Source organism: Cucumis sativus, chromosome 6, assembly GCF_000004075.3.
Source record: "Cucumis sativus cultivar 9930 chromosome 6, Cucumber_9930_V3, whole genome shotgun sequence".
NCBI classification, from domain to species: Eukaryota; Viridiplantae; Streptophyta; class Magnoliopsida; order Cucurbitales; family Cucurbitaceae; genus Cucumis; species Cucumis sativus.
The window spans coordinates 15,063,121-15,080,597 of record NC_026660.2 but is presented as its reverse complement, the minus strand read 5'-3'; the positions used below and the strand labels follow the sequence as shown (position 1 = coordinate 15,080,597).

The window sequence follows — 17,477 nt, the reverse complement described above, 5'->3', positions numbered from 1 at the left end:
ATATATAGAATGAGATAGATAAATATTTGAATTTGGAATTGATGTTTATGTGAAAAGCCTAAATTATTTTGGAGTTGACTTGTCATATATAAACTTTAATTGTTAGTTGTTAGTGTGTTTGACTAGCTGCTCTCTTTGAGCTTTCAAGTGGTATTGATATATATAGATGCATATGTTATTGCAACTTGCCCAACATCAACACCAACACCAACAACGAAACTTCCTCCTCTCACAATAATATTAACTTCATTTCTCATTGGTTCATTGTATGTGCATTTATATGTTGCTTCTTGCTTCCTCACCCCCAAATAATTTAATTTCACTATACTTACATTACTCTGTCCATTAACAACCTTTTATGTTTTGAATCTCACCATTCAAATATAGTATATGCTCAATAATTTTGTAACAATTTTAGTACTAACAATTCTATAGCCAAAACTATTGTTAAATATTAATATAGTTTAATTAATTGTATTTTTCTTTTATTATCCTATGTGTTTATAAACTATATAAAAGAGTAAATTAACTTGATTTGATACTTGAGAAGAAAAAAAGAAAAGAAGGTTCCCATTTTATTGTTATCCTTTGGGAAAGACTTATTGTTTTTCATATTTTGACCAGCCATTGTAATAAATAATAGGAACCACTTGAACACACATATAACTTTAAACTACTTGACTCATCTAAGTCAATTACTCCACTCTTCATACTCTTCATACTCTTTTCTCTTTTATTGTTATTTTTAAAATTATTCCCCCACCCTCTTCCATTGACCACACCAAATATTTTATCAATTACTCACATTTCTTTTCATAATCTTCTACCAAAAAATTAGGAAGAGTCTCTTTAAAATATATTTCTAAGGGCTTAGTTTTAGAAAAAATCAAAGCATTTAATAATCACGTTAAATCATTTTTAATGGTATGGTGTGGACAATTTTTTTTTTTAACTTCATCCAAATGAAATCGATCTTAAGTTACCAAACATTTCATAATGTCTGTAGATTGATTGATGTACTTTTGCAAACTACATGAAAATAAGTATGCTTTAATTAATAAATTATATGTGACAATAGTAATCCAGAAGCTTGATATTAGAATAATTTCACTCTTATTTGTAATGAAAAATATTTGAACTTTAAATATTGTAAAATACACCCATCAACTTTAAAATTAGTTGTTTTCTTCCATCTTTAGAGTTGTTTGATATGAATTTGAAATATAATTTTTTAGACGATAGTGATCAATACCACGGTTACTAATTTAACTATCAAAATTTGTAAGTAACAAAAAGAGGTTAAATTACATTTTAGAATAATTGAAGTGTTACTCTAAAGTTTTACAAATAATAATAAAACGTGAATAAAGTGGAAGTTTGAAAGCGTAAATATAATCAATCATATAATTATTAATGAGTAGTTTTACAACATTCTTTTAATTTAAATATCATTATTTTGTCATCTTTTCAGTAACACATTGGTAACCATTTGACATTGTTGCTTTTATTATTGATTATCAAACAATAATTTAAGGAATTTTGTTTATCTCGCTTTCATATCGATTTCTAAATAATTGATATATATATATATTTGTGTACGTATATTATTACCAAGTGATCAAAAACAACATAAACTAACTAAACTATATATCAACATCATCTTTATCAATTAATTAGAACTAAAAGTCAAATTTTCAATATCAAAAGAAAAATGTTGTCATTCAAACGACCACGTTAATAATACCAATTTGCCACACTATTTTACAATTACCAATCAATGGTTCAACAAAACACAACTTACAACCAAGATTTAATATGCAGAAGATCACAAACCATATTTATCACAACAATAGGCGTACATATATATTCAATAATATAATTGATACGACATTTATTTAAGTAGTAGACGTTAATTTTCTTGTCTCAATATCTAATTAATAAGAGTAATGTATAGACTAAATTATGGTTTTTAACATCATATTACATAGTATAGTGTGATTAGAATATTGTTGATTTGTTAGCCATAGCTCACGTGTCCATTACAATAATCCATGCATGATTATTATTTACTCTCTTGAATTATAATGGGGATGATTGTGTTGTAAGTTTGGTATAATTTTGGATGATCTACATGATATTGCATTTAATAGTACACATGTTGTGGTATGAGACCACACTATGCCTAATTCCTAAAATGAGTGAAAACCCATTATAACAAAAGTTGTGTTAATTATAGAATGTTAGGAAGATGGAATGGAATCCAAGTTGTAATATATATATAGAAAACAAAGTTTTTCTTTAATTTTTGTGGATATATATAATAATAAAAAAATTTAGGGGAAGCTGTGAAATTAGCTTAAAGAAAAGAAAACGTTGAGGGTGGGGGGCTGCACTCTTTCTTTAATTGCCGCTAGCTTAATTGGGTAAGCTGCTAACTGTAAAGTTTTTAATGTTCTATATCATATACTTTCAAATTCCTTTTTCATATTCATCAAAATATATATATATATATATAATTGAAGTTAAATTTTTTGGTTGGTAGAGACTTCGTTGACTCTCACCTGATTCAAAAACATAAAATAGAAGTTGGATTTTATATCAAATAAATCCTATTTTTTCTATGAAATTCTAAACTACTGGATAGATATCTATTTTGTTTTTGTTTTGTTATAAAAAGAAAAATAAGTTCATTTATCTTTTTTATTTTTTATGTCTTGACAATTATTTGCATTTTTCTTAAATAAGAGGGTTGAATTATTATCCAAATTTCAAAAACAAAAACAATATTTTGAAAGCTATTTTTTTTTTATAGTTTTCAAATATTATTGGCTTGTTTTTTTTTTCTTAAATCGTGGAGAGAGTTTAATTAATAACAGATGAAGAAAGTTAGAGGTGGAAGTTTGTATACTACTGTCTTATTTTTTAATTTAAAAATGGTGTCTAAACTATATTGGAACGTACACAGCAATTGAACTAGACAATAGCAATGTGTTAACTCCCTTAATGAAACGACAACAAGTGTGAATCACATTTGTTTATCTCCCAACCCTGTCTAAAATCTTTGTACCATTGGAATCCAAACTCACAACATATTGTAAAGGTATATAAAGACACTTCCATATTACAAACATTTTTGTTAATATCAAACGAAACAAATCATACATAACTTTACAAACATAGTTTAAAATATCAAAGTTTTAATTTCATAAATGAATAAAATTACGATATTTTTTTATTTCAAAAATTATAAAAAGTAGAAGAGTAGAAAACTAAAAGACTAAAATTAAATCATTAAACAAACACTTTATGATTTTAAATAAGTTATCACCAATAATATTTTGTTTCTTAATAATAGTTTTATTTTATTACTTAATTATTATGTTATAACTTTTTAAAATAAGATTTATCAAAATAATTAAAAGTTAGGCAAATTTTGATAGCAAGCCTATTTAGTTTATAGGTTAATCACAATAATTTAACATCAATTTCAAAACACAATAACCTACCTTTCAAGTTGAAACTTAGCATTTAGGTAGTTGAATGGGTGATGGCAATGGATGAACGAATAGTACATACTATAGCAAATAAAAATGGAGAGAATGAAAGAAAAATGTTAAACCTTCTATTTACTCTTTTTTTCATTAAATATAGTTATATGTTTTTCTCGTGTAAATCGTGATTGAACTCCAAAATTAGGCGAAAAGGAGTTTCGTCAAAGAATTAAAAGACAAAAAACACAACTTGTTATTTACCTAGCACATCGAGATTGGTGTATTAACTATGAAAATCAACCATGAAACTAAACCTTTCTCACACAAAGGTACACCAAAAGCTAGGATTGAATCACAAAACCTTTCTGGCTCAACTTAGGATCAAAGAGTAATGGTAAACATTATATAGAAGAAGACTGTATGTTATAAATAGTTGTACATACTTAATGCCTCTTCCACCCCTAATTACTTTATGGTATCAGACACACTTACTATTATTTTATTTTTTATTTGGTCAACTTAAACTCTCAAAGTCAAAAAAAAAAAAAAAAGAGTAAATTGAAATATTTGTGTCTTCGGCCATTTATTGGACTTATTTTAAATTTACAAATAATCCAATTTAGAAATTTGTTTGAGAAAGAAAAGAAAAAAAACACAAAAAAATGTTCTATATAAATGAAGAGGATACGAAGTCAAGGAAGTACTCAAAGAAAACAAATCCACCAATAATTTGATTTTATACTTATGGTTTTATTTTTATTCTCTTTTTCCTTTTTCATGGCTTTGCTTTTACTCTCCCACATGCCCTTCGTATGAACAACTCTTTCTCCTCCGATTAACAGAGACGTCAATCCGTTGGGAAACCTTATTAACCATCTTCACATGTTCTTCTTCTTCTTCTTCTTCTTCTTCTTCTTCTAGATTCAGTACCTCCCTTAAATCCCCATTTCCCTCTCCAATTCTTCAACAACTTCTAAAAAAAATCAAACCCCGTTTTCATCTCTCTCTCTCTCTCTGTTATGGAGCTTCTCTATTTCTTCTTCCTCTGCTCTGTTTTCTATTTTCTCTTCATCATTTGGAAGCATTTTAATGACAAACAAGATCAAGAATGTTACATATTGAGTTATCAATGTTACAAGCCGACCGACGATAGGAAATTAAGTACGGAGTTCTGCGGTGAAATCATCAAGAGGACCAAAAATCTGGGTCTCAATGAGTATAAATTCCTTCTTAAAGCTGTTGTTAGCTCCGGTATCGGTGAAGAAACCTACGGTCCGAGGGTTATGTTCGCTGGCAGGGAAGATACTCCGACGCTGGATGATGGGATCTCGGAGATGGATGAGTTTTTTCATGACAGTATTGGGAAGATCTTTCAGAAATCAGGATTTTCTCCTTCGGATATCGATGTTTTGGTTGTTAATGTCTCCATGTTAGCGACGATTCCGTCGTTATCTGCTCGAATCATTAATTATTATAAACTCCGGTCTGATGTTAAGGTGTTTAATCTCACCGGAATGGGTTGCAGTGCGAGTTTGATTTCCGTCGACATCGTTTCCAGAGTATTCAAGTCGCATAAAAACATCAACGCTCTTGTTATAACGTCTGAATCGTTGAGTCCAAATTGGTATTCAGGTAACGACAGATCGATGATTTTATCTAATTGTTTGTTCCGATCCGGCGGGTGTGCAATTCTATTAACGAACAACAGAGCTTTGAAAAACAGAGCTATGTTCAAACTCAAATGCTTGATCAGAACTCATCACGGGGCCAGAGATGAATCCTACGGTTGTTGTATTCAAACAGAGGATGATAAAGGTTACACTGGTTTTCACTTAGGGAAAAACCTTCCAAAAGCAGCAACGAGAGCTTTCGTCGACAATCTTCGAGAAATCGCGCCGAGGATTTTACCGGCAAGGGAGTTACTTCAATTTTTAATTCTGAGTCTAGTGAAGAAACTGAACACAAATCCAAAACAGGGGAGTGGGGCGAAAACGAGTGCGGTGAATTTCAAAACAGGGGTGGATCATTTCTGCATCCACACCGGCGGGAAGGCGGTGATCGACGGAATCGGTCTGAGCTTGGGGTTGGAGAAATACGATTTAGAGCCGGCGAGAATGACGTTACACCGATTCGGGAACACGTCGGCGAGTAGTTTGTGGTATGTATTGGCATACATGGAAGCAAAAAAGAGATTGAAGAAAGGAGAAAGAATACTGATGATAAGCTTTGGAGCTGGGTTTAAATGCAATAGCTGTTTATGGGAAGTGGTGAGAGATTTGGAAGATGGTAATGTTTGGGAAGATTGCATTGAACATTACCCAAGGGAATCCATTTCGAATCCATTTTTGGAAAAGTATGGATGGATTCAACAGGAAGATATAGCAACTTTTAAACTTCCGGAGTAACTGTGAAAAAACAGAGCAGGCATGATTTGATGATGGAGCAAAAGAAGAAGAAGATGGTGATGATAGATTGTTCTTTTTTTTTTTTTGTAATTTGGTAAATTTGTTTCTTCCTCATTTGATATTGTGTTTGAATGTGTAATCTGTGTATTTACTGTATTAGTGTTGTTGATTTGAATTGTTTCATAAAGGAATAAGTTCTCTCCCTAACCCAAAATATCCCCAATGTGATTTAGTTTTCAAATTTGCTTCTCTTTTAACTTCAAATATCATTTTCATCCCTAATATTAATATACTTAAGTGCTTTTAAGATAGCCTTAAATTTAACTGTTTCATTTTATTTTCTATATCTTTAAGAAATTATTGATTTCTGAAAATATATTCACATGTTATATAACAAATTAAGTTTGAGGAACTAAAATGAAGAATTATTAAAAATACTCAAATTAAAATTCAACATTTGAAAGAGGAACTTTTGGACTATAATGAGTAATGAAAATACACACATTCTTACTCAGTTTACTGTTGGTAGGGTTTTTATTATGCCTTTTTTAAGAAAAAAAACAAAAACAAAAACTCCAAAAGTTACTGTTTATATGTTTATATGTTTACATGTTTATATATATATATATATATATAATTTGAGATAATGTAATGTATGTATGTTGATGTTTGATTGAAGGATTTTGTGATATATTTGAAATGAATTGTGTCTAATATGTTGTCTACACAACCCAACCTGGCTGACTTTAATTTTGTCCTTTTAACAGTAAAATGTATTTATTTAACCTCTTTTGCCTTTTTCTTTTCTCCTCGTCCGATACTATTGATGTGTTTGTTGTTTACTTGTGAAGTAGTCCTAAATGTAATAAGTGTATTAACCACTATATGATTTGTGGTTATAATCTTTTAAATTAAATTTAGGAACATTACTATTTGTTTTTTTAGGAGATTAATTTTAGTTTATTTTGAGAAATGAGTTAATTTTGTGGAGTTTGTTGTAGAACCCACTTTTTAATTAATATCACGTGACAGTTGTTGGAGAGAAAAAGTTTGGAAAAGAAAATAAAAGAAAAGGGGTTGAGTTATGTTGTAGGTTCCAAATTAAACATCCACACATTATTGTGTTTTTAGGATTTGATGAAGCTTTAACCTTTACAAATCACATGAAATTGTAGAGTTTTTAGTTATATTACAATTTCTTAACATTTAAATGACATAAATATATGCCCGCAAACTGCCTTTTTTTTATTATCATACATCCAAACATTCACTTTTAATGGTAAAAACATTTTCTCTTTTCTTTTCTTTTCTTTTCTTTCTTTCTCTTTTCTACGTAAAACCCTTCATTGATATTTAACAACAGCCTCAAAGTTGGTAGCCATAACACCAATACACTATGCAATACAACCATACCTCATATGTCAATTTATTTTTAAATCTAAGATATTAGTAATTTTAACCCAAAAATCACCACAACCATACAAAATACAATATAAACATAATAAAAGCAGCAACATAAAAATTATGGAAATACAATAATCAATCCAATTGATAAGAGGAAGAATATTAGAGGATTGAAAAACAATAAAGATAAAAAAAATAATTTCTTTCTCCTTAAATTGTTTAATATATTCGAGAGAATCATATTTTTAGAATACTGTGTGAAAATTCAAATAATCAAATAATTTAAGATTTTATATTTTATTTATTTTTGTCCTATTTTAATTTTAAGCTAGGAATTGCCATTTTAAATATGTGATTTAATTTTGAGTTAAAAATATTAAAGGAGTTGTTTAGCTTCCTTTTCTTAATATAAGATTTAAAAATTTAAAAATTTAGGTTGTGCATCTATTTGAATAGTTAAAGTATATAAAATATCTTAAAGTTTGACGTTTGTTAAACAAATGAAAGAATGAAAGAAATGTATTGGTCTCCTTTAGCTTTAAAACGTTCGTGTGGAAGGAGGTTACACGTGGCAATAATTATTTTCATTTTGTAGGAGTGGGAAAAGAAAATTAAAGTGTGTATAAACTACAAATAATGTGCTATGTGGTTGTGGTCATAGCGCGGGTGACATTAAATTCAATCATGTAATTCTTCATACGCACATATCCTATTTGGTGGTGACCAAAAAATATTCACACCCCAAACAAATAATAAATAAAATAACAACATATAATTAACACCCATTCTATTTTCTCATTCTTTCTAGGCCCATCAAAATAAAATTAAAGGAATCTTTTTTTTTTCTAACCCACGTTTTGACTTTATTTTATAACTGGTTTATTTTCAATATATATTATAATTATTTGTTTTTTAATTCTTAATTTTCAAAAAATTAATACCATACAATTTTAAAGAAATTAGTTTTTAAAACCTTATTTTGTTTTTAGGGTTATCAATTAAGATTTATATTATATTCTTGACTTTATTTTAAATTAGATTTGAATAGGTTACATTTTTGAATATCTTACCGTTAGACATTTGAGATTAGTTTTCAATACATCTATTCTAAAAATGGCAAGGAATACTTTAACTTTCAATATTTCTAATTCTTTAAAATAAATTAATATGCAACATAGATGATGGGATGACATTTAATAAAAATAAAGGCAAGAATTTGAAATTTAGAAATCTTATAAGTTAACTAAACTTGAAATTAGGGGTAATTAAGAATGGTGTAATAATTGTACCTTTTTTTTTTCCCAAAATAAAATGATGATATATCATTTTCCAAAACAAATGGAAACAAAATGTAGTTTTTCCAAAAATATGGATGTGTACCTATTTATTTTTTCTGACTTTACCCCCTCTGTCCCTATCCCCATTTATTTTCTTGGCTCCACCAGAATTACTTTTCATTTCTTGGGATCAAACTAATTCCCTGGTGAAATTAAGTAAAATTATTTTCAAACTCATTTTTAAATTCATAATTTTTATTTGATTACACTTCATACATAAACATGGAATGAAGTGCATAAATCGTTTTACCAATATACTATTTTAAATGATAAATATTATTTTAACTTCCCATCAAGTTTTGGAAAATATTGTTATCGAAGAATTTGACCAAAAAAAGAAATTATTAAGAAAGTTTACGAATGATACATTTTTTCTTTAAAAAAATACTCTTTTTTACTTGAAAAAAACATCAGGAGTCGTTGTCTAGAGTTTTAACTATTTTATATGTTTTTAGTCACAATCCTTATTTGAAAAAAATCTCTCCAATTTCTTAATCTAAATAAAATCTAAGATATGTTTAAAGAAATTGTATTTATACATTAATGACATATTATGGATATTTGAAGACATTTCTAAATTAGCTAATGTTGCTGAATATTTTAACAAATGACACGTACACCTTCTAATTTTCACACCTCAGTTCTTGTAGTAGAAGAAATGGAGTAAGATAATTTAGATGTTCGATATGATCATGAAGTGAGGTGGTACACATAACACATCAATTATACTTTGTTCAATTTGACAACTTTTTTGTTTAAACATACTCTGAACATTTGTATACATCATTTATTACATTAATTTCGATAACTATTCTATGCCAAGCAGGGATAGAAACATACCAACCACAAGCTAGCTCCAAGAGGATTCTATCATCATCTTGGTACTTACTAGCTTCCTACCTAATTGGTGCCAGTTTGTAAAACATCATACTCTTAATTCTGGTCGGCTTGAAGATGGTATAATTCGTTTGTATCTCTCCTATCCACAATTTTGAAGTTTTATTTTTTAATAAATAATTTTTTAAATAAATAGTGTGTAATTTAATGAATTAAGACCTTGTAAATATCCAAACTCAATTAATCTATATTATCGTTTTCAATTTATTTTAATGAGGGTTAAAGTATTACAATAGTCGAGAAAATTATAAATTACAAAAGTTGAGTATCTAAGTCATAATATGTTGAATTCAAATATAAATTTTAGATTATATAACATCAAAAAATTGTAGGTGCATATAGAATGCATTCCTCTAATATACTTTTTTATCTATCTATCATAAAAAAAAAAAAATTAAAAGTCGCACCTAAAATATAAATCCAAACAGGATCTATTTTTATGTATTGATATTTTTTTTCTTTAAAATTATTAAGAGATTATAAAAAAAATAAAAAAATTGACCAAATATTTAGAAAGCGTAATAAATTTTGTTTTGTTTTTTTAAAGAAAAATAAACTTTGATAAATAGTTAGTCGAAGAAAAGAGTTGATATAAGGTAGCCTAAGAATGAGTGGGAAAAGAATCGTTAACAACAAAAAGAATCAGAAAAGAAAAGTAGTCATGAAGAGAAAAGGAAAGGAATCAGGGCGGGAACGGCGACGGTCCCCGTCTAGCTAATAGAGATTCCCTCTCTCATTTTTCCCCTTTAACGAGGATTCTCTCCCGCCTGGTTCCCGCGGGCCCGTCATTTGCTTGATTCTCTTTTATTGAAGAAATTCATCCAGCAGCCGGTGATCTGCAGTGCGCTTCTCAGATGGAGAAGGCAGTGGATGTACAACGCTCCCCATTCAAGATTCTGATCGCCTCTCCATCTGGTCTTACTCCATCACAGGTCCTCTATTTTTCCATTCTTTTTCTCCGAATTCACAGATTGCCTGTTCTGATTCATGTCTGCAAATTCTCCATCGATAGGTTTCTATAGCTTTCAGCGACAAGTACGATAGGATTTCGCATCCCGATTCTAGCTTGGAGGATTCCATTACCGAGGTAAGATTGTGAGAAATTTCGTTTTAATCCAATGCTGGGGAATGGACTTTATTTACGAGGTTGCTGAAATGGTTAAATCTATTCAATACTCATTTTGCTAGCATTTATGTGGTCTGCACGAGTTCTTCACATATTTGCCATCTTGATTAGGAGGAGTTAGTTTTGTAAGCAAGTGAATTTCAGTTCGACTCGAAATCCTGGTTTGTTTTTTCTGTTTAAGGCTCAAAGCATTGCTCCAGTCGTTGGAAATTTCCCGCTCTGAAGCGCTGTTATGTGGATATGGTTTTCAGTTTTGCTCTTTCTGACTTTGCTTTAAATCTTTTTGCTCTTAGATTTGGAATCAACGGCTTCAGACAAACTCATCATTATTCAATGGAAAGAAGTTCAGAGTATGCTTGTTTATTTTGGTTTAAGCTTCTCTGCATTATTTCGTTGTGCTTTAACCAGATCGTTTATTTGTTTCTGAAATCTAGACAGATTACATAATTCATGATTTATGTAATATCTTGGTTTTGATCGTTGTGAACTCTGGATTAATTTTTTTAATCGTTATTTGGAAACAGAATGGCAAAGCACCGAGTAAAATTTGCTTCTATCGTGCTTGATAGTTGATAATAGTTTGTATCTGAAGTTTAACATTATTCTGTTCTCTCATCAACATTTTATCTCCTCCTTTCAATGTATTGGACTCTATTTTATTAATTTATTTTTTGTTATGAAGTATTAACTAATATATTCTTTCTCAATGAATTTCAGTATGGAGGATTCACATTCCTTAGTGAAGGAGGTAGTTCGAATGAAGATCCTCACGTATGTCTCCACTTAGGTTTGACAGATTATAGGTTTTTCTCCATCCTTGTTACATTTATATATTCACAAATTTTACAGGACTAGATGGATATTGATATTTTGAGAATTGAAATTTATTTGGACTTTTAACATTTCCTTTCATATTGATGTCTGATGTCCTTCAAGAATTTTGATGTCCTAGGAGGTTTATCCATATGTTTCTCAGATAGCTACCCCTGAAGTTATTATACTGGAAGGAAGGGTGTGATGTCACATTGAAATTTTCCTATTCTTAATGTATTCATAGTTGAACTCTCAACATGTTTTTTCTCTAGAAAAGGAAAACTTCGTTCTTTTCTTGTTTGAGAACGTAAAGTTTATCTCCACATTCAAGAATATAATTTTCTTACAGCTACTGCAGTAGCTTTCTAAAGTAGTTTAGTTCCTTAAGTGATTGAGGATTGTTTTAATTTCCAATAATTGGAAGTCCAATTTTGTTTATTTGTGAATTTATTTTCAATTATATATTTATATCAATCATTAATCAAGAATATTTTCAAATTTATTTCTATTGGTGGCTAGTAGAAAAAGGCATGATAATAAAGAACATTGTGATGATTCAAGCCATTTCATCCACTAACGATATTTCTTTTATTAGGACTTTTGTGGGAACAAACTTAAGTCCTTTGTGGGAAAGGTTCCTTGTTCCATCAGAAGGTAATTCTCTATGATTTTAGAAATGGTTAAACATTACGAAGTCTTTCCATACTATTTATGCTTCTATGTAAATTAGGATTACTTATAACCCTGTTCACTAATTGAAACACTTGATGCTAAAACCAAAATGTAAGAGAATGCACAAACCCAAAATTGTATGGATTATTTGTGACCATTTTGCTATCCATATTATACTCCTGCAGATGACTCAATCTTATGTCAACATTCCTCAAGTCCTCTGGGTAACGGCGCTATTGTGGAGACTTCGGATGGGAAAATAGTTTTGTTGAAGAGGAGTAATAATGTAGGAGAATTCCCAGGTCACTTTGTATTTCCAGGAGGTCATCCGGAGGTATGGCCTGTGTAATTTACTAATTTTAGTGTTCCATTATCATTTCTGTACTTTAAACTCTTTGAGGGCAAACTTTTGGCTTGTTTTAGTCCTGACATATGAATATGCTCATGGATTCAAGCAAGCCTATAACTGGGCTTCATTATCTTGTCCATTTTTTTCTTTTTACACAACTTCACAAAATATCCAATTAGTCAAAGCAGTAATATCAACATTTTGTTGCCTGCCTTGAGAGTCTTTGCATTGCCAGCCATCTGCTTTCCATTAAAAAAAATGTCCAATATTTGCAGCCCCAAGAGCTTGGAATAGAATCCCATGACGATGCAAAAGGTTTTGCAGATCCCAATACCATTGACGAAAAGCTTTCACATGAGATGTTTAATAGCATTATCCGGGAAGTTGTAGAAGAAATTGGAGTACCACCAGAATCCCTTGTATGTTGATCCCTCTCTCTCTGAGTCTCTGGTGGTGAGTGGGGTGCTTGGCAGCTTTTATCAACTATGATAAAGTTTTCTATTTTTATAAGAAAGGCTGGTTATAGGTTATTTCAGCAATATAACTGTGGAATGGTAATAACATAGTTACAAGCCCCGTCAATGCCTGTAGTTTTCAATAGCGTTGTTCCAAATTTCTCTCTTTCACAACTTGTCTTTTTAGTCTAACTTCAAGCGTAGATGATGTATTTTTTTAGGAGGATCCTAATTTTTTTTAAAATGTTTTTGTAGAACTTTTAAAATCTTTGTTTCCTATAAAAAAAATGTTTTTGTAGAACTAAAATGGGAGCTATCCGTGGTGATTAATTATTATCCAAATATACTTATTGGTAATATGCTCTTCTTGAACTTATACAGTGCAACCCAGTTCTTATTGGTGTATCCCGCAGAGAATTAAATGTCAGACCAGCTGCTTTCTTCTTTATAAAGTGTAGTCTGGATTCTCTTGAAATTCAGAAACTATATACCAGTGCACAAGATGGCTACGAGTCCACTCAACTTTATACAGTTCCAATGGTTAGTATCAAAGATATATATTTATTTTATCGGTATATGCATGTTTGAAGCTGAAACATACATGAATTATGATTATAGAGCTAGGGAAGTTAATTTAATATCATTCGCAAGGAATACTTACAAAACTACCTTACATTTGAGGGGTCTTTTGCTTTCCAAAATGAAGTTAGAGATCCTAACGCCATTGACTCCTCTCCACTCACCCTCTTCATGCTTACTATTTTCCCTTCGTGTGTCCCTATCTCTTCATTTTTTATTACCATCAGAGTTTACATAAGGAAAAAACTCCCATGCCCTTCTGAAGCTTCTATTCTTGCCTGTATGGATGACAGAGTAACTTTCTTTGATCATGTTCAATGCATTGGAGACAATGTTTCTTTAATTTTTTCAATAGGAGAGACCTAGAGTTTCACGCTGTTTTTGAAGGTTTGAAGGTGGAAATTGGGAAATAGCTTGGACGGTCACTTGAATTCTTCACATATAGTTTCTTCTCATTATATTTCTTCCACTGAATAAGGACATTCAGTTCCCTTTGTAATGTGTTGAGGGACAAACTTCCAACATTTTTCTGGTTATTGTTGAAGCTCAAAATTCGAATCAAGCCAAGGGGTAATGCTGTGTTGGGTTCAAGTTGGTGTCCTTGGTGAGTTATAGCTGTTAACATGGAAGCGGAGTGGTTCCCTGCTGTTGTAGGTAAGTCAAGTTTGAAGGTTACCTTTCCAAAACTAACGAAGGACCATAATATCTTTTGGCACCTGCTTTACTTATTAACCTAGCTAATGATACACTCTTGTGTCGATCTGGTTATAGTTTCTAGAAACGGCAAGCCCTAAACAAGAATTCACGTCCCTTCGATACACCCTATTGAAGCTTTCATTAGTTGTTGAGCTCAAGTTAATTGTCCTCCAAGAGCATTCAAAATGGCTTCAGAGGATGTTCTTTGAGATAATATATGTTTTAATTCTTCCTTATGGGCGGTGGCCTATAAGGCCTATTGTAATCATGTTATCTTTTGGACTTGAAGCCTTTTCTATGCTTTGGGGCTTCTATCTAGTGGGCTGTTCTTTATATGTCATTGTCAAATGACAAATTAAAGATGAAGCGAGACATGGTGTATAGAAGTTGAAACAGAGAATCTTTGGTGGACACTTGGAGATTGTTTAGTGGCCTGCAATGGGATGGATTTGTAATTTAATATAATCCAAAACTCATGTTTAGATTGAACATTTTGACCTCAATTTGTAACACACAACTCATTTCGTTCGGATAGTTTTCAATCCAAATCTCTTTTGCACTGTTTTCATGCTTCACTATCTCATTTTAGTTCAGTTTTTTATTCTCACGCTTTCCAACACTTCTCAGTCCCATTTATCCCGATTGCATTCCAGCTCTAGAAAAAAATCCCCTTGAGAGCCTACTTTGAAATTCATTCCACCTATTAGTTAGTCGATACTTTTCTGCCCAATCCCTTCCTGAAAGATTCAACGTCAAGACCTGTTTTGTTGAACAGGTAATACAACTTTCATGAAGATCTAAAACCTACAAGGGCACCGGAAGCTAACAATTCTCATATTCAAAATTGCATTAATGATGCAACCGTAAAGAAGACGGTTTTATCAAGTCACCTCTCAAATCTTCCTCATTAAAGATTCCGAATTTTATTTAATCCATCGACTTTTGGCTAGGACTATGAAATAATGGTGCTAGAATTGTGAGCACATCTTAACATTTTTTTTTCACAAATTGGTTTTTAGAATCCCCAATTTATGAGTTCACCTTTTTCAGGTTGATGTAGAGAACATGACGTTGAAAATGCCGGGCTGCCATCATGGCGGATTTTATCTCTACAAGCTGATGCTACAAGCTGCCGATGATAATAATATAACTGCTGATTAGATCAAGTTCTCAGCCGTTTCCATATTTCATGGGAATTATCCATGATTAAACTCGGTGAACATGTTGGAAAGCAGTTAAAGGAAAGTTTTTGGGCTCCCAGGAATCTTAATACAGAAGCTTCAACAAGAAGTAAGCATGCAAACTTACTATGACATAATTTTTTAGACTTGAAAAGATGCAATTCCAACTCATCTAAATAGACTTGTATCTGTAAAATAAAATTTACCTTTCCCTAAAAACTAGCCAATGCTTTATAATAGATGTATGTGTTTAATAAGAACACATTAAATTATGCACTAATGATGGGTTAATTTTCATTGATTTCTTTATTTAGAGGAAAGTACGAAGGATGTTGTGCTGCAGGTTTCGATATTACTAATCAACCTTTATTATATATTTTAATGCTTGGAGTCGAGCAACAAAGATTAATGCAAGCCCACATAGGTATGCATTATCTTTCCTGGTATAAACTGCGAGATTATTTGTTATGCCTTCTATCTTTTTCTTCAAAAAATGGGTGAAATATCACTAAGAATTTTTATTTTTTTGCCATGTCATTTCTACATTGAAAAAAAAAAAAAAAAAGTAGGCCTATCTATTTATTCAGTATGTCATCAAGGCACCAATAAAAATGGACCAGATATAAAAGTAGGAAGAAGAGCTTCTACTTATTGATGGAAGGTGTAGCATGTTGCGTTCATGATCTTTCTTTCTCATATTTTATTAGCATTATTAGTCAGCTTCATATTAAAATACACGCATTTAGAGCAACGTTTCTTTATGAGTTTAGTATTCTGGGGACATGCTAGTCAATACAATAGTCATAACACGTTGAGCTTATTTTTAGGGATTGTCAAATTAGATTAGCTGATGGATTAAGTTTTTCCTTCGTAAGAAAATGGAAACATTTGACTATCCCACAACCCCATCATTGATATCATCCCTCAAGTCAATACTATTTTCTAGAACTCAAGGACAATAATTTCACCCCCCATCTCGGGTAATTATTAGGAGTGAACACCAAAACCAACCAAACCTAATTAGATGACAAATTTGATTTTAAAAGAATTCAAAATTCGATTATTACAAAATCATGGTTTAGTTTAGTTTGGTTTTTTTTCTAATAGTCGTGAGTGTCCAGACTCGTACCTTGATAGATTTCACGAAACAACCTTACAACATTTTTATTGTAATTAAATGCAAGGACCTAGGATTTCTTGTCTACATGTATTGGTGCAAGAGTTAACTCATGGTGGCACAACTTTACAATATTTGTGTCAAACAAATTAATGGGTAATTAACTCTTTGCTAACCGACCAATATAGATTGAACTCATAACATCTTGATCATTTATTAAAATGTCTTTTTTTTTTTTTTTACCATTAGGCCCAACTGAGGGTGGTTGAAATTTTTGATTTGATCAAGAAGACCCTATAAATATTCCATATATACGAAGGCACTTCATAAATGTCAAGACTCAATTGATCAAAAATACAAAGGTGTTTGACTCTAGAATAGATATCAGCAGCAGTTGTTTACTTTTGCGCATTTGTTAAAAATGATGGATCAAGCAAAATCTCCCACTGAAAAATTGGACTGCTTCAAGTAGCGAAAGCGACCATTGTTTTTTTCTTTTTCAGTTTCTCACACTGAGAGCTTAGACAACAACACAAGTAGATGTAAGATAAAGCAACCTTTATTGGCCAAGTAAAGTCCAAAGTCAACAACCCATTACAATATTTTTAACATATGTGGACTTTTCTTTCCCTCATATTTTTAAATTTTAATTTTTAACTTTTTTAAAAAAAAAAGATAATGCTTATTTATGAATGAGAATGGAGGGCCCCATATGAGGGAAGTCACTTCATCTTCATATGAAGTAAATTGGACCAAATACGAAGAACGACCGTGCTTCCCACACGTGCGGTTTGTTGCCTTTAGAAAGATTCCTTCCACATTATTATGCGTGTAACGCACTAATTTAGGATCACATTTGTTCTTTTATTTTTGTTCCTTTTTATAGAAAATACAACTTGTGTCTTCAACTATTTATAAACACCTTCGTAACTTAGTTTTCTCTTCCAAAAGATAA

At 30.9% G+C, this 17,477-nt stretch overlaps 2 protein-coding genes across 4 annotated transcripts; both read left to right on the top strand.

The window, feature by feature from the left end:
• The first annotated feature begins 4,187 nt into the window (after window positions 1–4,187).
• Window positions 4,188–6,203, top strand: LOC101213216 (3-ketoacyl-CoA synthase 12). Its single transcript, XM_011658944.2, has one exon. It carries the CDS (start codon window positions 4,511–4,513, stop codon window positions 5,894–5,896), a length of 1,386 nt encoding a protein of 461 aa, XP_011657246.1. The 5' UTR covers window positions 4,188–4,510; the 3' UTR covers window positions 5,897–6,203.
• Window positions 6,204–10,138: 3,935 nt separating this feature from the next.
• LOC101218248 (nudix hydrolase 9) lies at window positions 10,139–17,133 on the top strand. Of its 3 annotated transcripts, none has more exons than XR_969788.2 (11): window positions 10,139–10,466; window positions 10,547–10,621; window positions 10,954–11,010; window positions 11,378–11,463; window positions 12,069–12,127; window positions 12,331–12,479; window positions 12,770–12,913; window positions 13,331–13,489; window positions 15,275–15,514; window positions 15,720–15,829; window positions 16,772–17,133. XR_969788.2 is itself a non-coding variant. In XM_004148190.3 (9 exons), the coding sequence occupies exons 1-9, from the start codon at window positions 10,389–10,391 to the stop codon at window positions 15,383–15,385; spliced, it is 918 nt and encodes a 305-aa protein (XP_004148238.2). In that variant the 5' UTR covers window positions 10,139–10,388; the 3' UTR covers window positions 15,386–15,714. The 3 variants fall into 3 exon arrangements, 1 of the variants encoding a protein (XP_004148238.2); XR_004217855.1 differs by having other exon boundaries at window positions 15,720–16,678; window positions 16,772–17,124; XM_004148190.3 differs by lacking the exons at window positions 15,720–15,829; window positions 16,772–17,133 and having other exon boundaries at window positions 15,275–15,714.
• The last annotated feature ends 344 nt before the right edge of the window (window positions 17,134–17,477 follow it).

What these genes read in the sequence shown, in the direction of transcription:
- LOC101213216 (XM_011658944.2), top strand. Translation starts at nt 4,511, where the DNA reads ATGGAGCTTCTCTATTTCTTCTTCCTCTGCTCTGTTTTCTATTTTCTC.
- LOC101218248 (XM_004148190.3), top strand. Translation starts at nt 10,389, where the DNA reads ATGGAGAAGGCAGTGGATGTACAACGCTCCCCATTCAAGATTCTGATC. An exon ending in TTAGGTTTGACAGATTATAG is followed by an intron (nt 11,464 to 12,068) that starts GTTTTTCTCCAT and finishes TTCTTTTATTAG; the next exon opens with GACTTTTGTGGGAACAAACT. An exon ending in GTTCCTTGTTCCATCAGAAG is followed by an intron (nt 12,128 to 12,330) that starts GTAATTCTCTAT and finishes ATACTCCTGCAG; the next exon opens with ATGACTCAATCTTATGTCAA.